This window comes from Narcine bancroftii, chromosome 8 (genome assembly GCF_036971445.1).
Source record: "Narcine bancroftii isolate sNarBan1 chromosome 8, sNarBan1.hap1, whole genome shotgun sequence".
NCBI lineage: Eukaryota > Metazoa > Chordata > Chondrichthyes > Torpediniformes > Narcinidae > Narcine > Narcine bancroftii.
Window position 1 is genome coordinate 54,435,993 of NC_091476.1, and position 17,959 is coordinate 54,453,951.

Below are 17,959 nucleotides of genomic sequence, written 5' to 3' on the forward strand. Positions count from 1 at the left end.
AACAATCCTCCCTGTTCCCCCTTTTAGAAAGATTACATATTTAACCTGACACCACCTGTCCATAATAAACTCACAATTTTCCAGATAGCAATTAATGCTGCACACCATATTTTTTCCCCCAGTAACATCTCACCATTGAGGTTGAGCAGATTGTCCTGTGAAATTCTATTGAGAAAAACAAAGTGTGACATGTAGTATTAATTGTCATCTGTAAAATCATGAGTTTGTTGTAGGGTCATATTGTTCTGCCCTGTTCAAGATTCTCGTAATGTTCTATCACCACACAGAAAGAATTGGAAATTAAGGTCAGAGTCTCCATTGTGTCCTATTTTACTTTCTATGACATCACAAAAATGTTTTCCCTGAATCCTTGTCACAAATATTTCATGAGAAATGTCTTGAGAGTTTCTGATTGAGTGAATTTAAAAATACTGTTGCATTGTGGTCTCATTGCATCTTTACCATAGATCTTGCAAAATATGACTGCGAAAATTACATTTGAGAAGGACTTACATTTATACATTTTAACTGCTGAATACATAAAAACATTTTTACGGGTAAAATTTCAAATGTAATTAATGAGAATTATTAACATATCATAATCCTCTATTAGAACATTTGACCAATATTTCCATAGCTAAGGCATTTTCTTTTTTTGATGCTCCTGGTTTGTTCAGTAAGTAACATGTTAAGCTTTCTCTTTGCAAATGATCTGAAAAACAAAAAAGGAAACATGTTGAAGATGCACATTGGTGATATAACACCAGTATGTTCATGGCAATGAGATGTGCCACAGTTATGCTCATGACATGAAATTGAATTTCATCAGAATTGAATTGGCTCAAGGACACTGCTCTACACCTCCATGATTCTATGGAGCTTTGATTACAACTTCCAATCTTTTAGTTCTTCAGCTCTGCGTCCAGTAACTGGCAGAAATTTGGTTACATGTAATACATAATCACAGAAAGTATATATTTAAATGACATTTATGTTTAATTTAAAATCGAGTGCAGTGAGACCACAAGAGGGAAGTTAAGGGAAGCATAGTTAGAACGCTGTTACAACGCCAGCGATCAGGACCTGGGGTTCGAATCCTGTGCTATCTGTAAGGGGTTGGTACATTCTCCCCATGTCTGTGTGGGTTTTCTCTGGGGGGTCCAGTTTCCTCCCACCATTCGAAACGTACCAAGGTTGTAGGTTAATAGGGTGTAATTGGGTAGCACGGGCTTGTGGCTGAAAGGGCCTATTATCGTCCTGTATGTCTAAATTTAAAATTTAAATTTTCAAATTTCAAAATTTATGGCATTACTAGTTTGTGAGATTATTGTGATTAATTAATATTTATATAATATTTAGTTATTAATGCCATTTGATAATATCTTTAAAGTTGAATTTTAATTAGTTATAATTACTCTTGTATTAAATTCCTTACTGTTTCCAACTGATCCAGCAACCAAGAATAGCGACGAGAAGGACCAAAGTGATTGATGCTAAAGCAGTGAGCAAAATCAGTTCTCCCAACAAGTTGGATTTCACGACAGCATTTCCCTCTTCATCTGAATAGTCTGCAAGTTAACAATCAGTTCATTGACAAAGCTCACAGAAAGCAGTCTATGATTGTATTACTGGTCTGCATTAATTATCAAATCAGTCTTCAGTATGAAAAACAGTTCCATAAATGTTATCAGCATCAATATAATTTCCCTCCTTAATATGAAACCTGCTGGTCAAAAAAACAACAAATAGCTCCGTTACAGTTCCTTTGTACACCCTTCAGTCCTCAACAATTTGAATCAACATCAGCAAAGATATACTTTCGCTCACAGACTTTTCCCCAAAGCAAATGATTCTAAAACCAGAGGGCATAGGTTTAAGGAGAGAGGGGAGAAAAGTAAGGATCTAAGGAGTAACTTCTTCACTCAGAGAGTGAGTACAATTGCAGAGTTCAAAAGACATTCCAGGACAGTCTAGGATAGGTTCATTATGAAATGGATCCAACGAAGGCAAATGTGACTAGCCCAGAATAACAAACTTGGCTGAAGGACTTGTTCTATGCTGTATGCCTATATTTAGTTCATTCTATTTTCCTATATTTAAAAATAACAAAGGTGAGAGATTATCAATTTCCAACAGATTTGATGCATCGCCTGGTGAACATGAAGTAAGTTTGGGTATGACTCATACAAATGGGGACATTGAACATGCATCTCATGCTCACATGAACCATTTAAGCCTCTCGTATGTACTATTACAAGTTCCCATTTTTATTTCAGTGGGACTGTCACTTTTAGAGTTAAGAAATCAAGCTGAAAACCTACACTGCGTAGAAGAGACTGGGGTGGCAACAATCAGGTCCGGACTGTGCCCAAAGTTGATGCTTTGAAGAGGAAAGAGGAAGTGTTCCAAGGACACAGGTGGAGAGAGTCATGTGACCAACACATCTCATAAGCTGTGTTGGAGTGACTCTGTGTGGTTATGAAGAACCTGTTTGATTGTCCATGTCAAAGGGATTACTGGAGCACACTATGACCAAAGGAAAGGTCACTTTGATTGACCAGTATTTGGTTTCTTGAAAGCAGGAGAATTACTGCATTTGGTTTGTGACCATTGTAATGGTCATTTCGTCTGATCCGTGCCTGGGTTCTGGAAGCACAGTGAAAGTTTTTCATTTCATTTTCCCTATGAAAGGAAAAGGGGAGTTGTGACCACCACCTGTCTGAAAGCCACACAACAAGGATTCATGAGTTTTCAACAGTCTGACCACTCAGTTTCTCCCACCTCCTTTTGTGAATACTTCTTTCCCTCACTTTAAGAATCTTCATGTCAACACTAGATTTCTAAAACTTTCCAGAATTGTGCCTAAGCTGTAATGGTTTTGGGCATCTCTCTCTCTCTCTCTCTCTCACACACACACACAAGTTGGAGGTTAAATTTAGATAAGTCACTAAAGGTGTTATATTATTAGTAGTTAGTACATGAATTTGTGTTTTAAAAATAGCATTCTCTTTGAAAATTTCTATTGCTGCTGGTCTGTGACATAATAAATTGGGGGATCATCTGAGATATCACCAAAATTGGAGCTTAATGACAGATTAATTTTCAATTTGATTGATTAATTAAAAAATAATTTAATCAATTTCACTTCTTTTTGAAAGCCAATTAAAAGGCTATTGTCCTTGGAAAAACAGCAGGAATGCATCTTGATGAGTTTTTGGAATCGTCATCCTTTGCAGATTTTCAGAGGGCAAAAAAGAATGAGTTGGTGACTATTGCCCAAAATTTGGAACTTGCACTGGTAAAACCATCAATGAAAAAGGCAGAGATCTAGGGAGTTATAGTTAACTACTATATAACTGCCGAAAGTTCGTAGAGGATGAGTTAAAACAATTTCCTGAGAGTAAATCCCTTGAGCAGCACTTAAAGTTGGAACAGATTGAGCTAAAAAAAAACATAGATTTGAGTTCGAGCTATGTGCTCTTGAGAACAGTGGTTCTCAACCTTTTTCTTTCCACTCACATACTCCTTTAAGTAATCCCTATGCCATCGGTGCTCTGTGATTAGTAAGGGGTTGCTTAAGGTGGGATGTGAATGGGGAGGGAAGGTTGAGAATCACTGCTCTAGTCCCAATTGCTATTGAAATATCTTGCTTGAGAAAAATGGTCATTAGCACATTTCCTTTGGAGTTATGAAACCATGCACATAATGAGTGAATGAGGTATGATTAAAACCATGGTTTTCAAACTTTTTCTTTCCACCCACATACCACCTTAGCAATCCCTTACTAATCACAGAGCACCTATGGCATAGGGAATACTTAAAGTTGTATGTGAGTGGAAAGAAAAAGGTTGAGAATGACTGGGTTATATTAAAAAAAGTAAATTTGAGCCGAAGGAAGCAGAGAAGCAAAGGCAGTTTGAGCTAGAGTTAGAAAAACATAGATTGGAGGAAGCTGAGAGCAAAGGGAGTTTGAGAGAGAAATGAAAACTTGGCAGGAATCTTCTAAATTAGTGGATGAGAATGCTTTAATCCACAAGGTTAAATTTGTGCCAAATAGAACCTTCCAAAAGGGTAATGTGGTATATCCATATAAGTTAGAAAATAAATTGGGAAGTAATAGTGGGCTAAAGAGGCAATAAAAGGAAAAACCTTCAGGCCCCCTTTGCCATTATTGTACGAAATCTGGTCATGTGATAGCAAAATGTTTCAGGCTAAGGAAAAAGAGAGAAAAATTGGCATTGCCAGATGCCTGTATTCGAAAAGATGAAACATATCGACATTTTTTGAAAGTTTCAGACCTGCTGATAACATTAGGGATGAATTCAAATATTTTGTCTCAGAGGGTTTAGATTCATTAAAGGAAGGGTCAGCACAAGTGACAGTGAGAATCCTTTGAGTTACTGGGACCGCCCAGTCACTTGTGTTGGACAGGGTTTTGGAGTTTGGCGATGAGACTGCCACAGGTGAAATAAATTTGATTCAAGGCTTTGGGGGTGAGCTGGAGTCAATACCTCTACACAGGATAATGTTGAGGTCAGAATTAATTCAGGGACCTGTTACGATAGGGATCTGATCATTTACCAGTGGAGGGGGTCTTGTTATTATTGGGAAATGACTTTGCGGAGGGTAAAGTTGTCTCTGTGGTGAGGATGACAACTAAACTACTCAGATTCTGATTAATATGCAGCCTGCGAAGTGAATTGAGCTACGGCTAAAAAGATTGCCAGTGCAGATGATACTGTGCAGACTGATTTAAAGGGGAAAAGAATCTGTGAAAGTCCGAAACAGCACTCAGGTTGTAATCACCTGCCAAAGGCTTTATATCCTTCTTCAATGGATCAGAGTTCTGGCATTAAATTTGAGTAAGGATTTGTCATTATCCGGAAAAAAGTTTATAATGGGGCAGAATAGAGATTCTGGTCTTACTGAAGTGAGAGATAAGGTTCTCTCTGATGATAAAATTAAGAAAATCCCAGTTGGATATTATTTTAAGGAGTCTGTTAATAATGACCACCTGATATCTCGCCTATGAAGAATGGGCAGTTGTTCACCAGGTTGTAGTGCCTAAAGCCCATAAGGATGAAATTTTAATCTTGGCCCATACTACACCTTTGGGTGGTAATCTTGATGTAAGGAAAACATAAGGTTATGAAACAATTATGTTGGCCTAGTTTAAGAAAATATGTTGTTACATTTTGTCAGACCTGCCACATTGGTCAGGTTGTAGGTAATCCCAATCGGGACCCCCCAATGGATCCATTGCAACCCATTCCTGCTTTTGACAAACCCTTTTCTAAAGTTATTGTGGATTGTGTTTGCCCATTGCCCAGGACAAAAGCTGGGAATCAGTATTTGTTAACCTTCAGGTTTCCAGAAGCAACACCACTTAGAAATATTAAACTACAACTGTGTCCAGAGATCTTATAAAATGTTTTATTTTAGTTGGTTTTCCTAAAGAGATCCAATCAGATCAGGGAAGTGATTTTATGTTGGAGCTGTTTCAGCCAATAGATTAAAAATCAGGAGCTAATCAAATCACGTTATCTGCATATCATCCAGAATCTCAAGGGGCCTTGGAGAGGTTATATTTGACCCGAAAAACCATGAAGAGGACCTATTATCTTGAGAATGAGAAGAACTGGGATGATAGTGTCCATTTGCTTTTGTTTGAAGTAAGAGAGTCTGTGTGAGAATCATTAGGCTTTAGCCCTTTAGAGCTGGTGTTTGGACACCAAGTTAGAGGAGCTTTCATGTTGTTGAATGGGTTAATGAGGATGTGCAGTTGAATTTCTTAGATTATGTCTAAAGTTTAAAGTTAATTTGCAGATAGTCAGTGAACTAGCTCAAGAGAATTTGAAAAAAATTGAGGGAAAATGAAGATCTGGTATGATTAAAATAGAGCTTTTAAATCGGGGATAAAGTGTTAATCCTGTTCGCAAATTCTAATTTCCTCAGGGCAAAATGCTCATGCCTGTATGAGATAAATTTAAAAGTAGTTAAAACACCTGATCGAAAATGTAAAACGCAGAGCTGCCATGCCAACATGTTAAATGCTTATTTTGAGAACTTGGCTTTTAGCAAGGAACAGCCTTCAGCAGAAGTGTTCATTGTTGATAAAACTGAGGAGTTTCGGAACCCTGAGACAGCGTAAGCTGACTGTTGTGAGGGTCACTTAAAAAAAAACATTGTCCCAGTTCGTCTGCCTAACTAGATTGTTTTGCAGAATTTGGATGCTAAATTGGCTTATCTTCAGCCCCAGGAAAAAGAACAAATGAAACAGCTACTTAAAAAAATTAGGAACTTGCTTCCAGACGTGCCTAAGGGAACTTCAATAGCTTGTTATAACGTTGATGTTGCTGAACCTATCAAAAACACCCATATCAAATGAATGCTGAAAACTGGTAGATCAAGAGATTAAATATATGCTAAAGAATGATATTTTTCGATGTTCTACCTCAGATTGGAGTTCACCTTGTGTCCTAGTGCCTAAGTCAGATGGGACGATTAGATGCACTGCTTATAGGGAAGTTAATGTGGTAACAAAGACAGGTGCTTATCCTATCCTTAGGGTAGATGATTGTATGGACAAGGTTGGAAAGATTAAGTTTCTGACGAAGATGGACTTATTCAAAGGTTACTGGTATGTTTCCTTAACAGACAGAGGCAGGAAAATTTCTGCATTGGTGACCTTGTCAGAATTATATAGATACAATTTTTTTACCATTTGGAATGAAAAATGCTCCAGGGACATTCCAAAGAATGATCAATTCTGTGATTCAAGCTTTAGAGCATATGGATGTTTATATTGACGATTTGGTTATGGGGAATGACACCTGGGAAGCACACATCTCTGAGCTAGAGAAATAGTTGACAAATTTCCAAAAGTCAATTTTACTGTTAATTTAGCTAAAAGTGAATTTGGCCATGCTGCTCAACCTTTCTCAGTAACTCAAACCCTAAAATCTGTCAGCATTCTCATGAACCTTCTCTGCACTCTCTCTATTTTGTTTATATCCTTCCTATAATTTGGTGACCAAAATTGCACACAATATTCCAAATTTGGTCTCACCAATGCTTTGTACAATTTCATCATAACATTCCAACTCTTGAATTCAATACTCCGATTTATGAAGGCCAACATTCCAAATGCCTTCTTCACCACACCATCTACCTGAGTATCAGCCTTGAAGGTACTATTTACCACAACTCCTAAATCCCTTTGTTGCTCTGCACTCCTCAATTGTCTACCATTCAATGTATATGGCCTATTTAGAGTTGTCTTTCCAAAATGCAGCACTTCACACTTACCCGTGTTAAATTCCATCAGCCATTTCTCAGCCCACTCCTCTAGTTTTCCTATATCTCTTTTTAAGCTACGGTAATCTTCCTCACTGTCCACAATACCACCAATCTTTGTATCATCTGCAAACTTACTTATCCAATTCACCACCGCTTATTCCAGATCATTAATATATATATAACAAACAATAGTGGACCCACGACCGATGCCTGAGGAACTCCACTAGTCACCGGCCTCCAATTTGACAAACAATTTTCTACCACTACATTCCGACACCTCCCATCCAACCATTGCTGAATCCATTTCACTACCTCCTTTTTATTTATACCTAATGCCTCCACCTTTTTTCCTAATCTCCTGTGGGGAACTTTGTCAAAAGCTTTACTAAAGTCTAAATAGACAACATCCACACCCTTCCCTTCATCAATCTTTTTTGTAACCCCCTTGAAAAACTCTATATGGTTTGTTAAGCATGATCTACCCCTGACAAAACCATGCTGACTACTACCTATCAATCCCTATTCTTCCAAATATTTGTAAATGCCATCTCTCAGAACACTTTCCATCAACTTACCCACCACAGATGTCAGACTCACAGGTCTATAATTTCCAGGCTTACATTTGGACCCTTTCTTAAACAATGGAACAACATGAGTCACCCTCCAATCCTCTGGCACTACCAACCGTGACCAGTGACATCCTAAATATCTCTGTTAATGACCCCACTATCTGTACACTGGTCTCCCTGAGTGTCCTTGGGAATAGTTTGTCCAGACCCGGAGATTTGTCCACCTTTATCTTTTTTAACACTGCCATCACTACCTCCTCAGTTATCCTTATATGATTCATGACCTCCCCACTATTTTTCTTTACTTCAACTGGTACAATATTTTTTTCCCTAGTGAATACCGAGGAAAATAAATCATTTAAAATTTCCCACATCTCTCTGACTTCTCACATAATCTACCCTCCCTATCTACAAGGGGTCCAATTCTATCCCTCACTAATCTTACTCTGTCTGCCAAAGCCTCTTTGTGCCTCTTTTTGACCTTTCTAATTTCTTTCTTAAGATTTTTTTCTACACTCCTTGTAGTCCTCTTTCAATTTCTCAGCACCCTGCTCTTGTACACCTCCCTCTTTCTCCTAACTAAATTACTAATATTCTTCGAAAACCAAGGCTCCCTATGACTTCCAGCCTTTCCTTTGATCCTCACTGGGACATATCTACTCTGTACCCTCAAAATTTCTTCTTTTAATATTCTGCATTTTTCATTTGCATCCTTTCCTGAAAAAAATCACGTCCCACTCAATACTCCCCAAATCCATTCTTATTCCTTCGAAATTTGCTTTTATCCAATCCAGAACCTCAACTTTAGGCCCTTCTTTGCTCTTCCCTAAAACTACCCTAAAACTAATAGAGTTGTGATCACTAGATCCAGTTTGTTCTCCAACATTAACCTCAGACACCTGACCTATCTCGTTCCCTAACAGGAGATCCAGTATTACACCGTCCTGTGTCAGTTCCTCTACGTATTGATTAAGAAAACTATCTTGTACACATTTGACAAACTTTAGCCCATCCAGCCCTCTTACTGTATGGGTATCCCAATCAATGTGAGAAAAGTTAAAATCTCCCATGATCACTAACTTATGTTTATTACACATATATGCTATATCCTTGCAAATTTGTTCTTCCAATTTTCTTGGCCCATTTGGCGGATTATAATACATTCTTATCAGTGCCCTATTGCCTCCTCCACCCCTCAATTCCACCCATTTGGAAAAAATGGCCCATTTGATGAACTGAAAGCCATTTTATGACACCAGCATTGTGCTTAAGTCACCTGAGTTTGAGAAACCATTTTCTATAGCAGTAGATGCTAGAGATGAAAATGCAGGAGCAGTGCTAGTACAAAAGAATGGTTGTGATGATATTGATCACCTGTGGATGACTTATCCAAGAAGTTCAATAAACATCAAAATAATTCTTCTATTATAAAGAAAGAATTATTGTCCCTTTATATTGGCTTTGCAGCATTTCAATGTTTACGCCTGCATAGCTCAGGGACCACTAGTATATACTGATCAAAATCACTTAATATTCTTGAATAAAATAGGTGACTGTTAAACTGGAGTTTAATTCTACAGGAATATGATTTAATGATAACTCATATTAAAGGCAAGGATAATGTAATTGCTGATTGCCTTTCAAGATGTTATGTTTGCAATGTTACTGAAAAGTTTTCTCTTTGTCTGTATTATATTATGTAAATAATCATTGCATTACTTCAAAGATTGTAGGTTGCAGTTAAAATGTGGTCTTACAGCTTAAACTTTTCAGTCGATGAGAGGTATTATGAGCTCGTATTTTTTTTTACTTTTGTGGGACTGTCACTTTAAGAGTTAACAAATCAAGCTGCAAACCTGCACAGCTTTGGAGAGACTGGGGTGGCAACAATCAGGTACTTTGAAGAGGAGAGAGGAAGTGTTCCAGGGACACAGATGGAGAAAGTCATATGCCCAACACTTAAAAGCTTTGTGAGCAGCAGCCATCTCATAAGCTGTGATGGAGTGACTCTGTATGGTTATGGACAATTTGTTTGATTCTCCCTGTCAGGGGGATTATTGGACCAAAAGAAAGATCACTTTGATTGACCAGTATTTGGATTTTTGAAAGCAGGAGAATTACTGCATTTGGATTGTGACCATTGTAATGGTCATTTTGCCTGACCCATACCTGGGTTCTGGAATCACAGTGAAAGTCACTTGTTTCATTTCCCCTACAAAAGGAAAAAGGGAGTTGTGACAACCACTTGTCTGAAAGGACATTAGCTCAAGAAGCAATGCAACAAGGATTCATAAGTTTTCAACAGTCTGGTCATTCAGTCTCTCCCACCTACTTGGTGTCAACACTGGATTTCTAAGACTAAGCTTTGAAATAACTTTCCAGAATTGTGCGTAAGCTCTAATGGTTTTGGGTATCACACACACACACACACACACACACACACACACACACACACACACACACACACACACACACACACACACACACACACACACACAGACAGTTGGGGGTCACATTTACATAAGTTACTTAAGGTGTTATAGTGTTAGTAGTAATAAAAATAGTGCTTTAGATGATCTGTCTTAGTGAATTTCTATTGCTGCTGGTCTGCGTTGTAACAGTACAAAAGAATATTTATTTATATATTTGTGTTGATGAAATACTTGTCCTGCATGTGCATTGTTAGTTTGTAGGTGTGTTACGTCTGGTTGTATGTCTGTGTGTTTTGCTGGACAACCGGAGAACATTGTTTTGTCTGGTTGTACTTGTACAATTAGATGACAATAAACTTGACTTGGTATTCTCGTCATTCCCTATCGGTAACTACGTAATCCAACACTGCCTGTTGGATCAGATGACCCAAGCAGCACATCTCTGAACTCACCCCCCCATCAAAAAAAAGACTGATGCTGCGAATCAGAACTAGAAAGACAAAGTACTGGATAGGTCAGGCTGCACATGTGGAGAGTAACATGTTTCATACCTTTGTATCTTTCGCCTGAAAAATAATCATTTCCTTCTCCACAGAATGTGAGTAGGCTGAGTTTGTATCTTAGTAATTCTAATGGTCACACACACAAACATCCAAAGACTTATCTTGGCTAGTTGCGGATCGGCTCTGCTTTGGTATAACTTTCCAATACAGATGTCATTGAAATATTGGAGAAAATGGCCCATTTCACACTTTGCTTTCTTCTACTGCACTACTATATTGCTATGTCATGATAGTTCCCTTAATAGCTCATAGCAAACTGTCAGAATGTCAGGATTCTGCCATTGCCAATTATTTGAGCTCTCCTACAGTATGCTTTATTCTAAGGGTTGGAATATCTTGAAGAATTCTCAGCAATATCCAAATGCATTGGAGAAGTAATATTAAATTAAGCATGTTTTACTGGTATTGTTATGAAGATTTGACATAAAGCAAATATTCAAAAATATGAAGAGATTTACAAAGATTTGCATTAGTCTTTGTGAAAAACTGTTCCTCATGTAGGGCACAGATTTATTTCCACTCTGAGTTACAGACATACCTGTCAGGCAATGAGTTGAGCTCCAGTCACTCCAAAAGGCATCATCTGCACAGAACATGTTGACAGTTGCTCTCAAACGGACACAGAACTTTGATTTAGCAGTCATATTCAGAAGTGTAATTGTGGTTTCCTCAAGAACTATTTTAGACTGGAAACAAAATGGTAAAAAATAAACTTCTTAGAAAAATGGCCATCAATTTCATAATGTAGGGAAGTTTAGGGCAAGAGATCCTAACGACAAGGTGACGGGATGGGATTTAAAAGGAATGTGATGGGTAGTTCTTCACTCAGAGGGTGGTGGGCACATGGAACAAACAGCCAGACAAAGTGGCGTTGGCAGGTACATTTAGCTTAAAGAAACATCCAATTTCGTGGGTGGGAGGGTCTCAGAGGGGCATGGGCCCAATGCTGAGAAGAGGAACTAAAGTTGGAATGTACATTGTTCACTGTAAAACAAGCTGGACCTTGAAGGCCTATTTCTCTGGTAAAAATTGTACCAAATAATTTACATTTTTAGTTTTACTTGCATCCTTAATGTGGAGATTGTGAAGCAGAATAGGGCAATGTTGCTTGACTGATTTTACAAAGGATTTTGCAAACATTCGCCCATTTTTTTGCCATTTGCATAATGTCCCCCAACTAGTGAAAACCAGCAGACCATAAGCCGTCTCATGTACGCTATCAACATGCACAGCAACCCCAGATCCCACTGTTCTTCTACACTGTTAAGAATCCTGCTATTAACAATGAACTCTGCCTTCAGCTTTGATCTTCCAAAATGCATCACGTCACACTGATCCTGGTTGAACTCTTTCAGTCACTTTTCCACCCAAATCAACACACTGCCGATATCCTGTCGTAACCTATGACAACCTTCTACACCAGTGAATCTCAACCTTTTTCTTTCCATTCACATACTACTTTAAGTATTCCCTATGCCATCAGTGCTCTGCGATTAGTAAGGGATTGCTTAAGGTGGGATGTGGGTGGAAAGAAAAAGTTTGAAACCCACAGTTTTAATTGACTCGTTATGTGCATGGTTTCATAACTCCAAAGGAAATGGGCCAATGACAACTTTTTCTCAAGCAAAATATTTCAGTAACAATTGAGTATAGAGCAGTTATTTATAAAAATCACAAGAGGTCCGAGAACAGATCCCTATTCTAGGACTCTGTTCTAGGATTCCATTAGTCACTGACCACCAGACAGAATATGTTCTATCTACTACTGTAGGCAAGTCAACTCTGAATCCACAGAGCTAAAAGTCCATGGATCGCATGCCTTATGACTTTCTGAATGAATCCTCTCCAATAGTTTGCAAGACACACCAGTTTATAATACCTAGGATCCTCCCTATTACTTCTTAAACAAGGGAACCACATTTGCCATTCTCCAATCCTCTGGTACTTCTTCTGTGGTTAAGGAGGAGACAAAAGTAATTGCCAGCACCCCAGTAATCTCTTCCCTCACTTCCTGTATTAACCTAGAGTATATCTCAGCTAGTTCCATGGGCTTATCAATCCTAATTTTTTTTTAAGAAGATCCAGCATTTCCTCTTTCTTACCTTCAACATCTCTAACACTGGTTCTATACTGACCTCACATTGACCAAGTTTCCTCTCTCTGGTGAATATGGAAACAAATTATTCATTTAGGAGGTCCCTAGCCTCCTCTACCTCCAGGCCCATGCTGTCTCCTTTCTCCTTAAGCAGCCTTACCTTCACTTTTGTTATCCTTCTGCTCTTCATGCATGCTTAGAACACTTTAGGGGTTTCCATAAGAGCAAGAAGACCGAGGCAAGTAAGTCCTTTCTCATGTTCCTTCCTGACTACCATAGAATTCCCATGAGCTCTTCCTAAATTTTGCTTCCTAAACCTTCTTTCTCTTGACAATCTACCTAACCTCTTTTGTCAACCTCAGTTTTAACTTTTTAAATTTTTTAAAAAATTTAGATATACAGCACGATAACAGGCCCTTTCAGCCCACAAGCCAGTGTTGCCAATTGCATCCAAATGACCTACAACCCCAGTACGTTATTGAATGGTGAGAGGAAACAGGAGTACCGGAGGAAACCCATGCCGGCAAACTCATCACAGACCGCACCGGATTCGAACCCCAGTTGCCGGAGCTGTAACGGCGTTGGTGCTAACCCCTACAACAACCATGCCACCCTACCTTGTCCCCCTGTCTCAGTGGGACAAACCTATCTAGAACCCCAAGCAAAAGATCCCTAAACATTCTCCACATTTTTTCTGTTCTTTTCCCCAAGAACATCTGCTCCCAATTTACTCTTCCCAGTTCCCATCTAATCCCATCACAAATAACCCTTCCTCAATTAAATACTTCCATTTTGTCTACCATCCTTGTCCATAGCTATGCTAAAGGTCAGGGAGTTGTGATCATTATCACTGAACTACTCCCTCACCTTGAGGTCTGTAACTTGATCAGGTTCATTACACAGTACTAGATCTAGTCTGGCCTCTCCTCTCATTGGCTTGTCAACATATTTTATTAGGAATTGTTCTTGGATACACATGACAAATTCTGCCCCATCTATCTTTCTTGCAGTAAGGAGATACCTATCAATATTTGGGAGGTTGAAGTCTCCCATCACAACAACCCTGCTTTTTCTGTACCTTTCCAAAATCAGCCTACTTATCTGCTCTTCGGTGTCCTAAGGGTAACTTGGGGGCTATAGACTATACCCAGTACAGTGATTGTTCCCTTCCCATTTGACTTCCACCCACAATGACTTATAATTTCACACTCAAGGAGACCAAAAAAGAAGAAGCTGGTTGTTGACTTCAGGAAGAGAAAACCAGGAGTTTACGATCCAATGATCATGGGGTGGGGGGTTTGGAGGTGGAGAGGCTGAGCAAATTTAAGGTTTTGGTTGTCTCTGTCTTGGAGGATCTTTCTGGATGGTATCGTGAAGAAAGCACGTCAGCGCCTCTACTTCCTCAGGAGTTTGCGGTCATTTGGTATGACATCAGAAACCCTGGCAAATTTCTATAGAGGTGTGATGGGAAGTGAGCTGACCAATGCATCATGATCTGGCATGGGGGACACCAATACCCCCAAGGGTAAAGCCCTGCAAAAATGTAGTGGACACAGACCAGGACATCACACGCAAAACCCTCCCAACATTGTGAGCATCTATGGGAAACGCTGCCGTCGGAGAGCAGCAGCAATCATCAAGGATCTATTCTACCCAGCACACATTTTGTTCTTGCTGCTGCCATCAGGAAAGATGTAGAGGTGCCAGAAGATTCGCACCACCAGGTGCAGGAACAGCTGCTCCCCCTCCACCATCAGACTCCTCAACCATCAGACTCCTCAACAACAAACTCAATCAGGGACTCATTTAAGAACTCTGACTTGTGCACTTTATTGATTTTTTCTTCTCTGTATTGCACAGTTTACTTACATTTCTTTATTTGTTTACTTGTGTACTTTGAATACAGTTGTTTTTCGTACTGCCAATGTGATCATTCTGCCTGGCCCACAGGAAAAAGAATCTCAGGGTTGTATGTGATGTCTTGTATGTACCCTGGCAATAAACTTATTTTTTTTAAATTTAGACATACAGCACAGTAACAGGTCATTTTGGCTTACAAGCATGTGCCGCCCAATTTACACCCAATTAACCCCTGGTATGTTGAACAGTGGGAGGAAACTGGAGCCCCTGGGGGAGAACCACACAGACTTGGGGAGAACGTACAAACTCTTTACAGACAGCGTGGTATTCTAACCTCGGTCCCAATCAGTGGTGCTGTGAAGATGTTTCGCTAACCACTATGGCAATCATGCTGCTCATAAATCTGAAATCTTAATCTGCCCACATCTTCCTCCCTTTCAGCATTTGTGATACTATCCTTGATTAGAAAGGTTATCCTCCTCCCCTTTTACCTCCCATCCTATTCCTTCTCAACCCCGGTACTTGCATCAGTCATCAGTCAATCCTCTCCTTGCGTCAGCCAAGTCTTTGTAATAGCCAGAACATCATATTTCCACATTCTGATCCATGCTTTATGTTCATGTAAGTTTCTTACTTGTTGGCTTTCTAGATAGAACTCTATTTATCCAGCAGCGACACAGTGAAATTACCATTTTTCCTGATTTTGCCACAGTAACCAAGCAGTTGAAGATTCTACGTATGAACCCCCTCTACTCAAATATTCAGAAGAACCATAAATAGAGACTTAAACTTATTCCCTCCCCATAAACCGGGACATAGTTGTCAAATTTGTGACACTTTGTATCACAGCAACTCATAACACAAACTTTACATTAAATGAGGGTCCCAAACACCGTCTAAAACAGAAAAGAAGCCCTCATCCCCCCACCAAAAAAAAAACAAAGGCCAACCCTAACATGGATCATAGAAGATAAATCATTACAGAGCATAATAAATTTAAGAGGTAGCTTTGGTTAGCAAATAGACTTGCAGAATTTGGAGAACTGGGGAGTAGCAATGGCATTGAATTAGAATGGTTTACATCATTCAGGATGTCAAATGTGTTGGTATTTTGTTTCAGAACTATGTTACAAAAACCAATTCCAGAATTAGATCTACTGAGAGGGTTGTAGCGTAATCAATGACCACTCGCAGACACAAAGCAAGTAGTCCAAGGCTTTATTCATCAGAAGACCCAGACAAGCCTCATGCTGCTGGCTCTCAGCCAAGGTAGGTATGAGGGAGGAGACTAGGGCTCTCAGCCTTTATTAGGGGATCTTATGGGGAGGGGGGCTACAGGTACAGAAGGTGGGCCAGGCTGCCCAGCCCAGTGAAGACATAACTGGACATGCCTGCAGTACCGTGTTCCACCACAAGGGTAAGAAGCGGAAATAGATAATTCAGAAGACGTTAAGATAAGTGGAGGCTGCTGAGTGTGGAAACTGGATTGCATTTTTAGGTTCATAGAGTTTGAGGCTTTTTTTAATGAGAGTCTAAACTCAAAACTAATCCATAATTGAGATAAATGGGAAATTGGAACAATGGATGAACATAGAACTTGCCCTTTGTCCCTCATTGTCTGCACCAAACATGATGACATATTATCTAAATCACTGTTGTTTACACATGATACAAATTCCTTTATTCCCTTCATCGTCATGTGTCTACCTAAAATTCTCTTAAACTCTACTATCAAAACTATTTCCCCATTGACATTGATGGCTCATTCCAGGCACTTATCACTCTGTATATTTTTATTTTATATTATTTTTGACCTTCTCATCTCATTAAACATTCTAGCCCTCACTTTATACATATATCCTCTAGATCAGTGGTTTTCAAACTGCTCCCAAACTCACATTCCACTTAAAGTAATCCCTATGTTATCGGTGTTCTGCGATTAGTAAGGGATTGCTTAAGGTGGTGAGTGAGTGGGAAGGGAAGGGAAGGTTGAGAACCACTGCTCCAGACCCAGTTGTTACTGAAATATTTTGCTTGAGAAAAATTGTCATTGGCCCATTTCCTTTGGAGTTATGAAACCGTGCACATAACGAGTCAACGAGGTACGATTAAAACAGTGGGTTTCAATCGTATGATTGCTTTTCTTACACTAATGGCTAGAAGATCTATACTATTGAATTGGAAAGAGGTTAATCCTCCCACTGTTTTCCAATGGTTTACCCAAACTATACTATGTTTAAATTTAGAGAAAATTAGAAACTCTGTCTATGAATCCACTTCTAAGTTTGAGTTAACCTGGCGACCATTTATTCAATATTTTCATTTGTGGTGAGTTGATCTGGCTCTGTTTTCTTTCTATGATTATGTATGATAATTGGGCTGTAAGATGAGATCGGAGTGATTGGCGTGGTTTAGCTATATCTGTAGGTTTTTTTTAAAGTTTTTTTAATTCAGATTTGTTTCTTCTTTTTTGGGGTTTTTTTTTCTCTTTTTTCATATATTGTTATTAATTATATCTTTTTTTTTAGAGATAGTTCACACCCTAAACTGATCTAAATTTTTTTTTATGATATATTTTTATTCTGTAATATTATTGTTTAATATCTCTGTATTAATTCATTACTTACTATGTATTTTTTATATCTCTTTCAACTGTATGTGTTTATAAATTATAATAATAATAAAAAGATTGAAAAAGAAAGAAAACTTTTTCTTTCCACCCACATACCACCTTAAGCAACCCCTTACTAATCACAGAGCACTGATGGCATAGGGAATAAATAAAGTGGAATGCAAGTTTAGGGAAGAAATTTGAAAACTTGTGCTCTAAGAAAATTATATTTTCACTCTGGGGAAAAGAGATTTTGACTGTTTATGCTTCTAATAATTTTATAAATATTTATCAGGTCTCCCTTCAGCATCTGTTGCTCTGGAGAAAGCAACAGATTTTTGTCCATCCTCTCCTTGTATCTCCTTCCCTATAATTTAGGCACCACCTTGACAAATCTCTTCTGTGTCTTTCCCACACCCTGTCATCCTTCCTTTAACAGGGTGGCCAGAATTGCACAGTATATTCTTAACTGCTCTCTAACCAACTTTTTATACAGGTACATAGTAAGGAATGACTTTCTGACTCAAACA

General features: G+C 38.8%; 1 protein-coding gene across 2 annotated transcripts in view; it reads right to left on the minus strand.

Annotated features, from left to right (window-relative positions):
• Positions 1–439: 439 nt before the first annotated feature.
• LOC138740701 (interleukin-13 receptor subunit alpha-2-like) overlaps positions 440–17,959 on the minus strand; it is a 57,691-nt gene continuing 40,171 nt past the window's right edge. For both annotated transcript variants that reach the window (XM_069893744.1, XM_069893743.1), the window contains exons 8-10: positions 11,402–11,549; positions 1,436–1,568; positions 440–712 (exon numbers count right to left, since the gene is read on the minus strand). In XM_069893744.1, the coding sequence (XP_069749845.1) occupies positions 610–712; positions 1,436–1,568; positions 11,402–11,549 (384 nt within the window). In that variant the 3' untranslated portion in view covers positions 440–609. The remainder of the gene's footprint in view (positions 713–1,435; positions 1,569–11,401; positions 11,550–17,959) is intronic.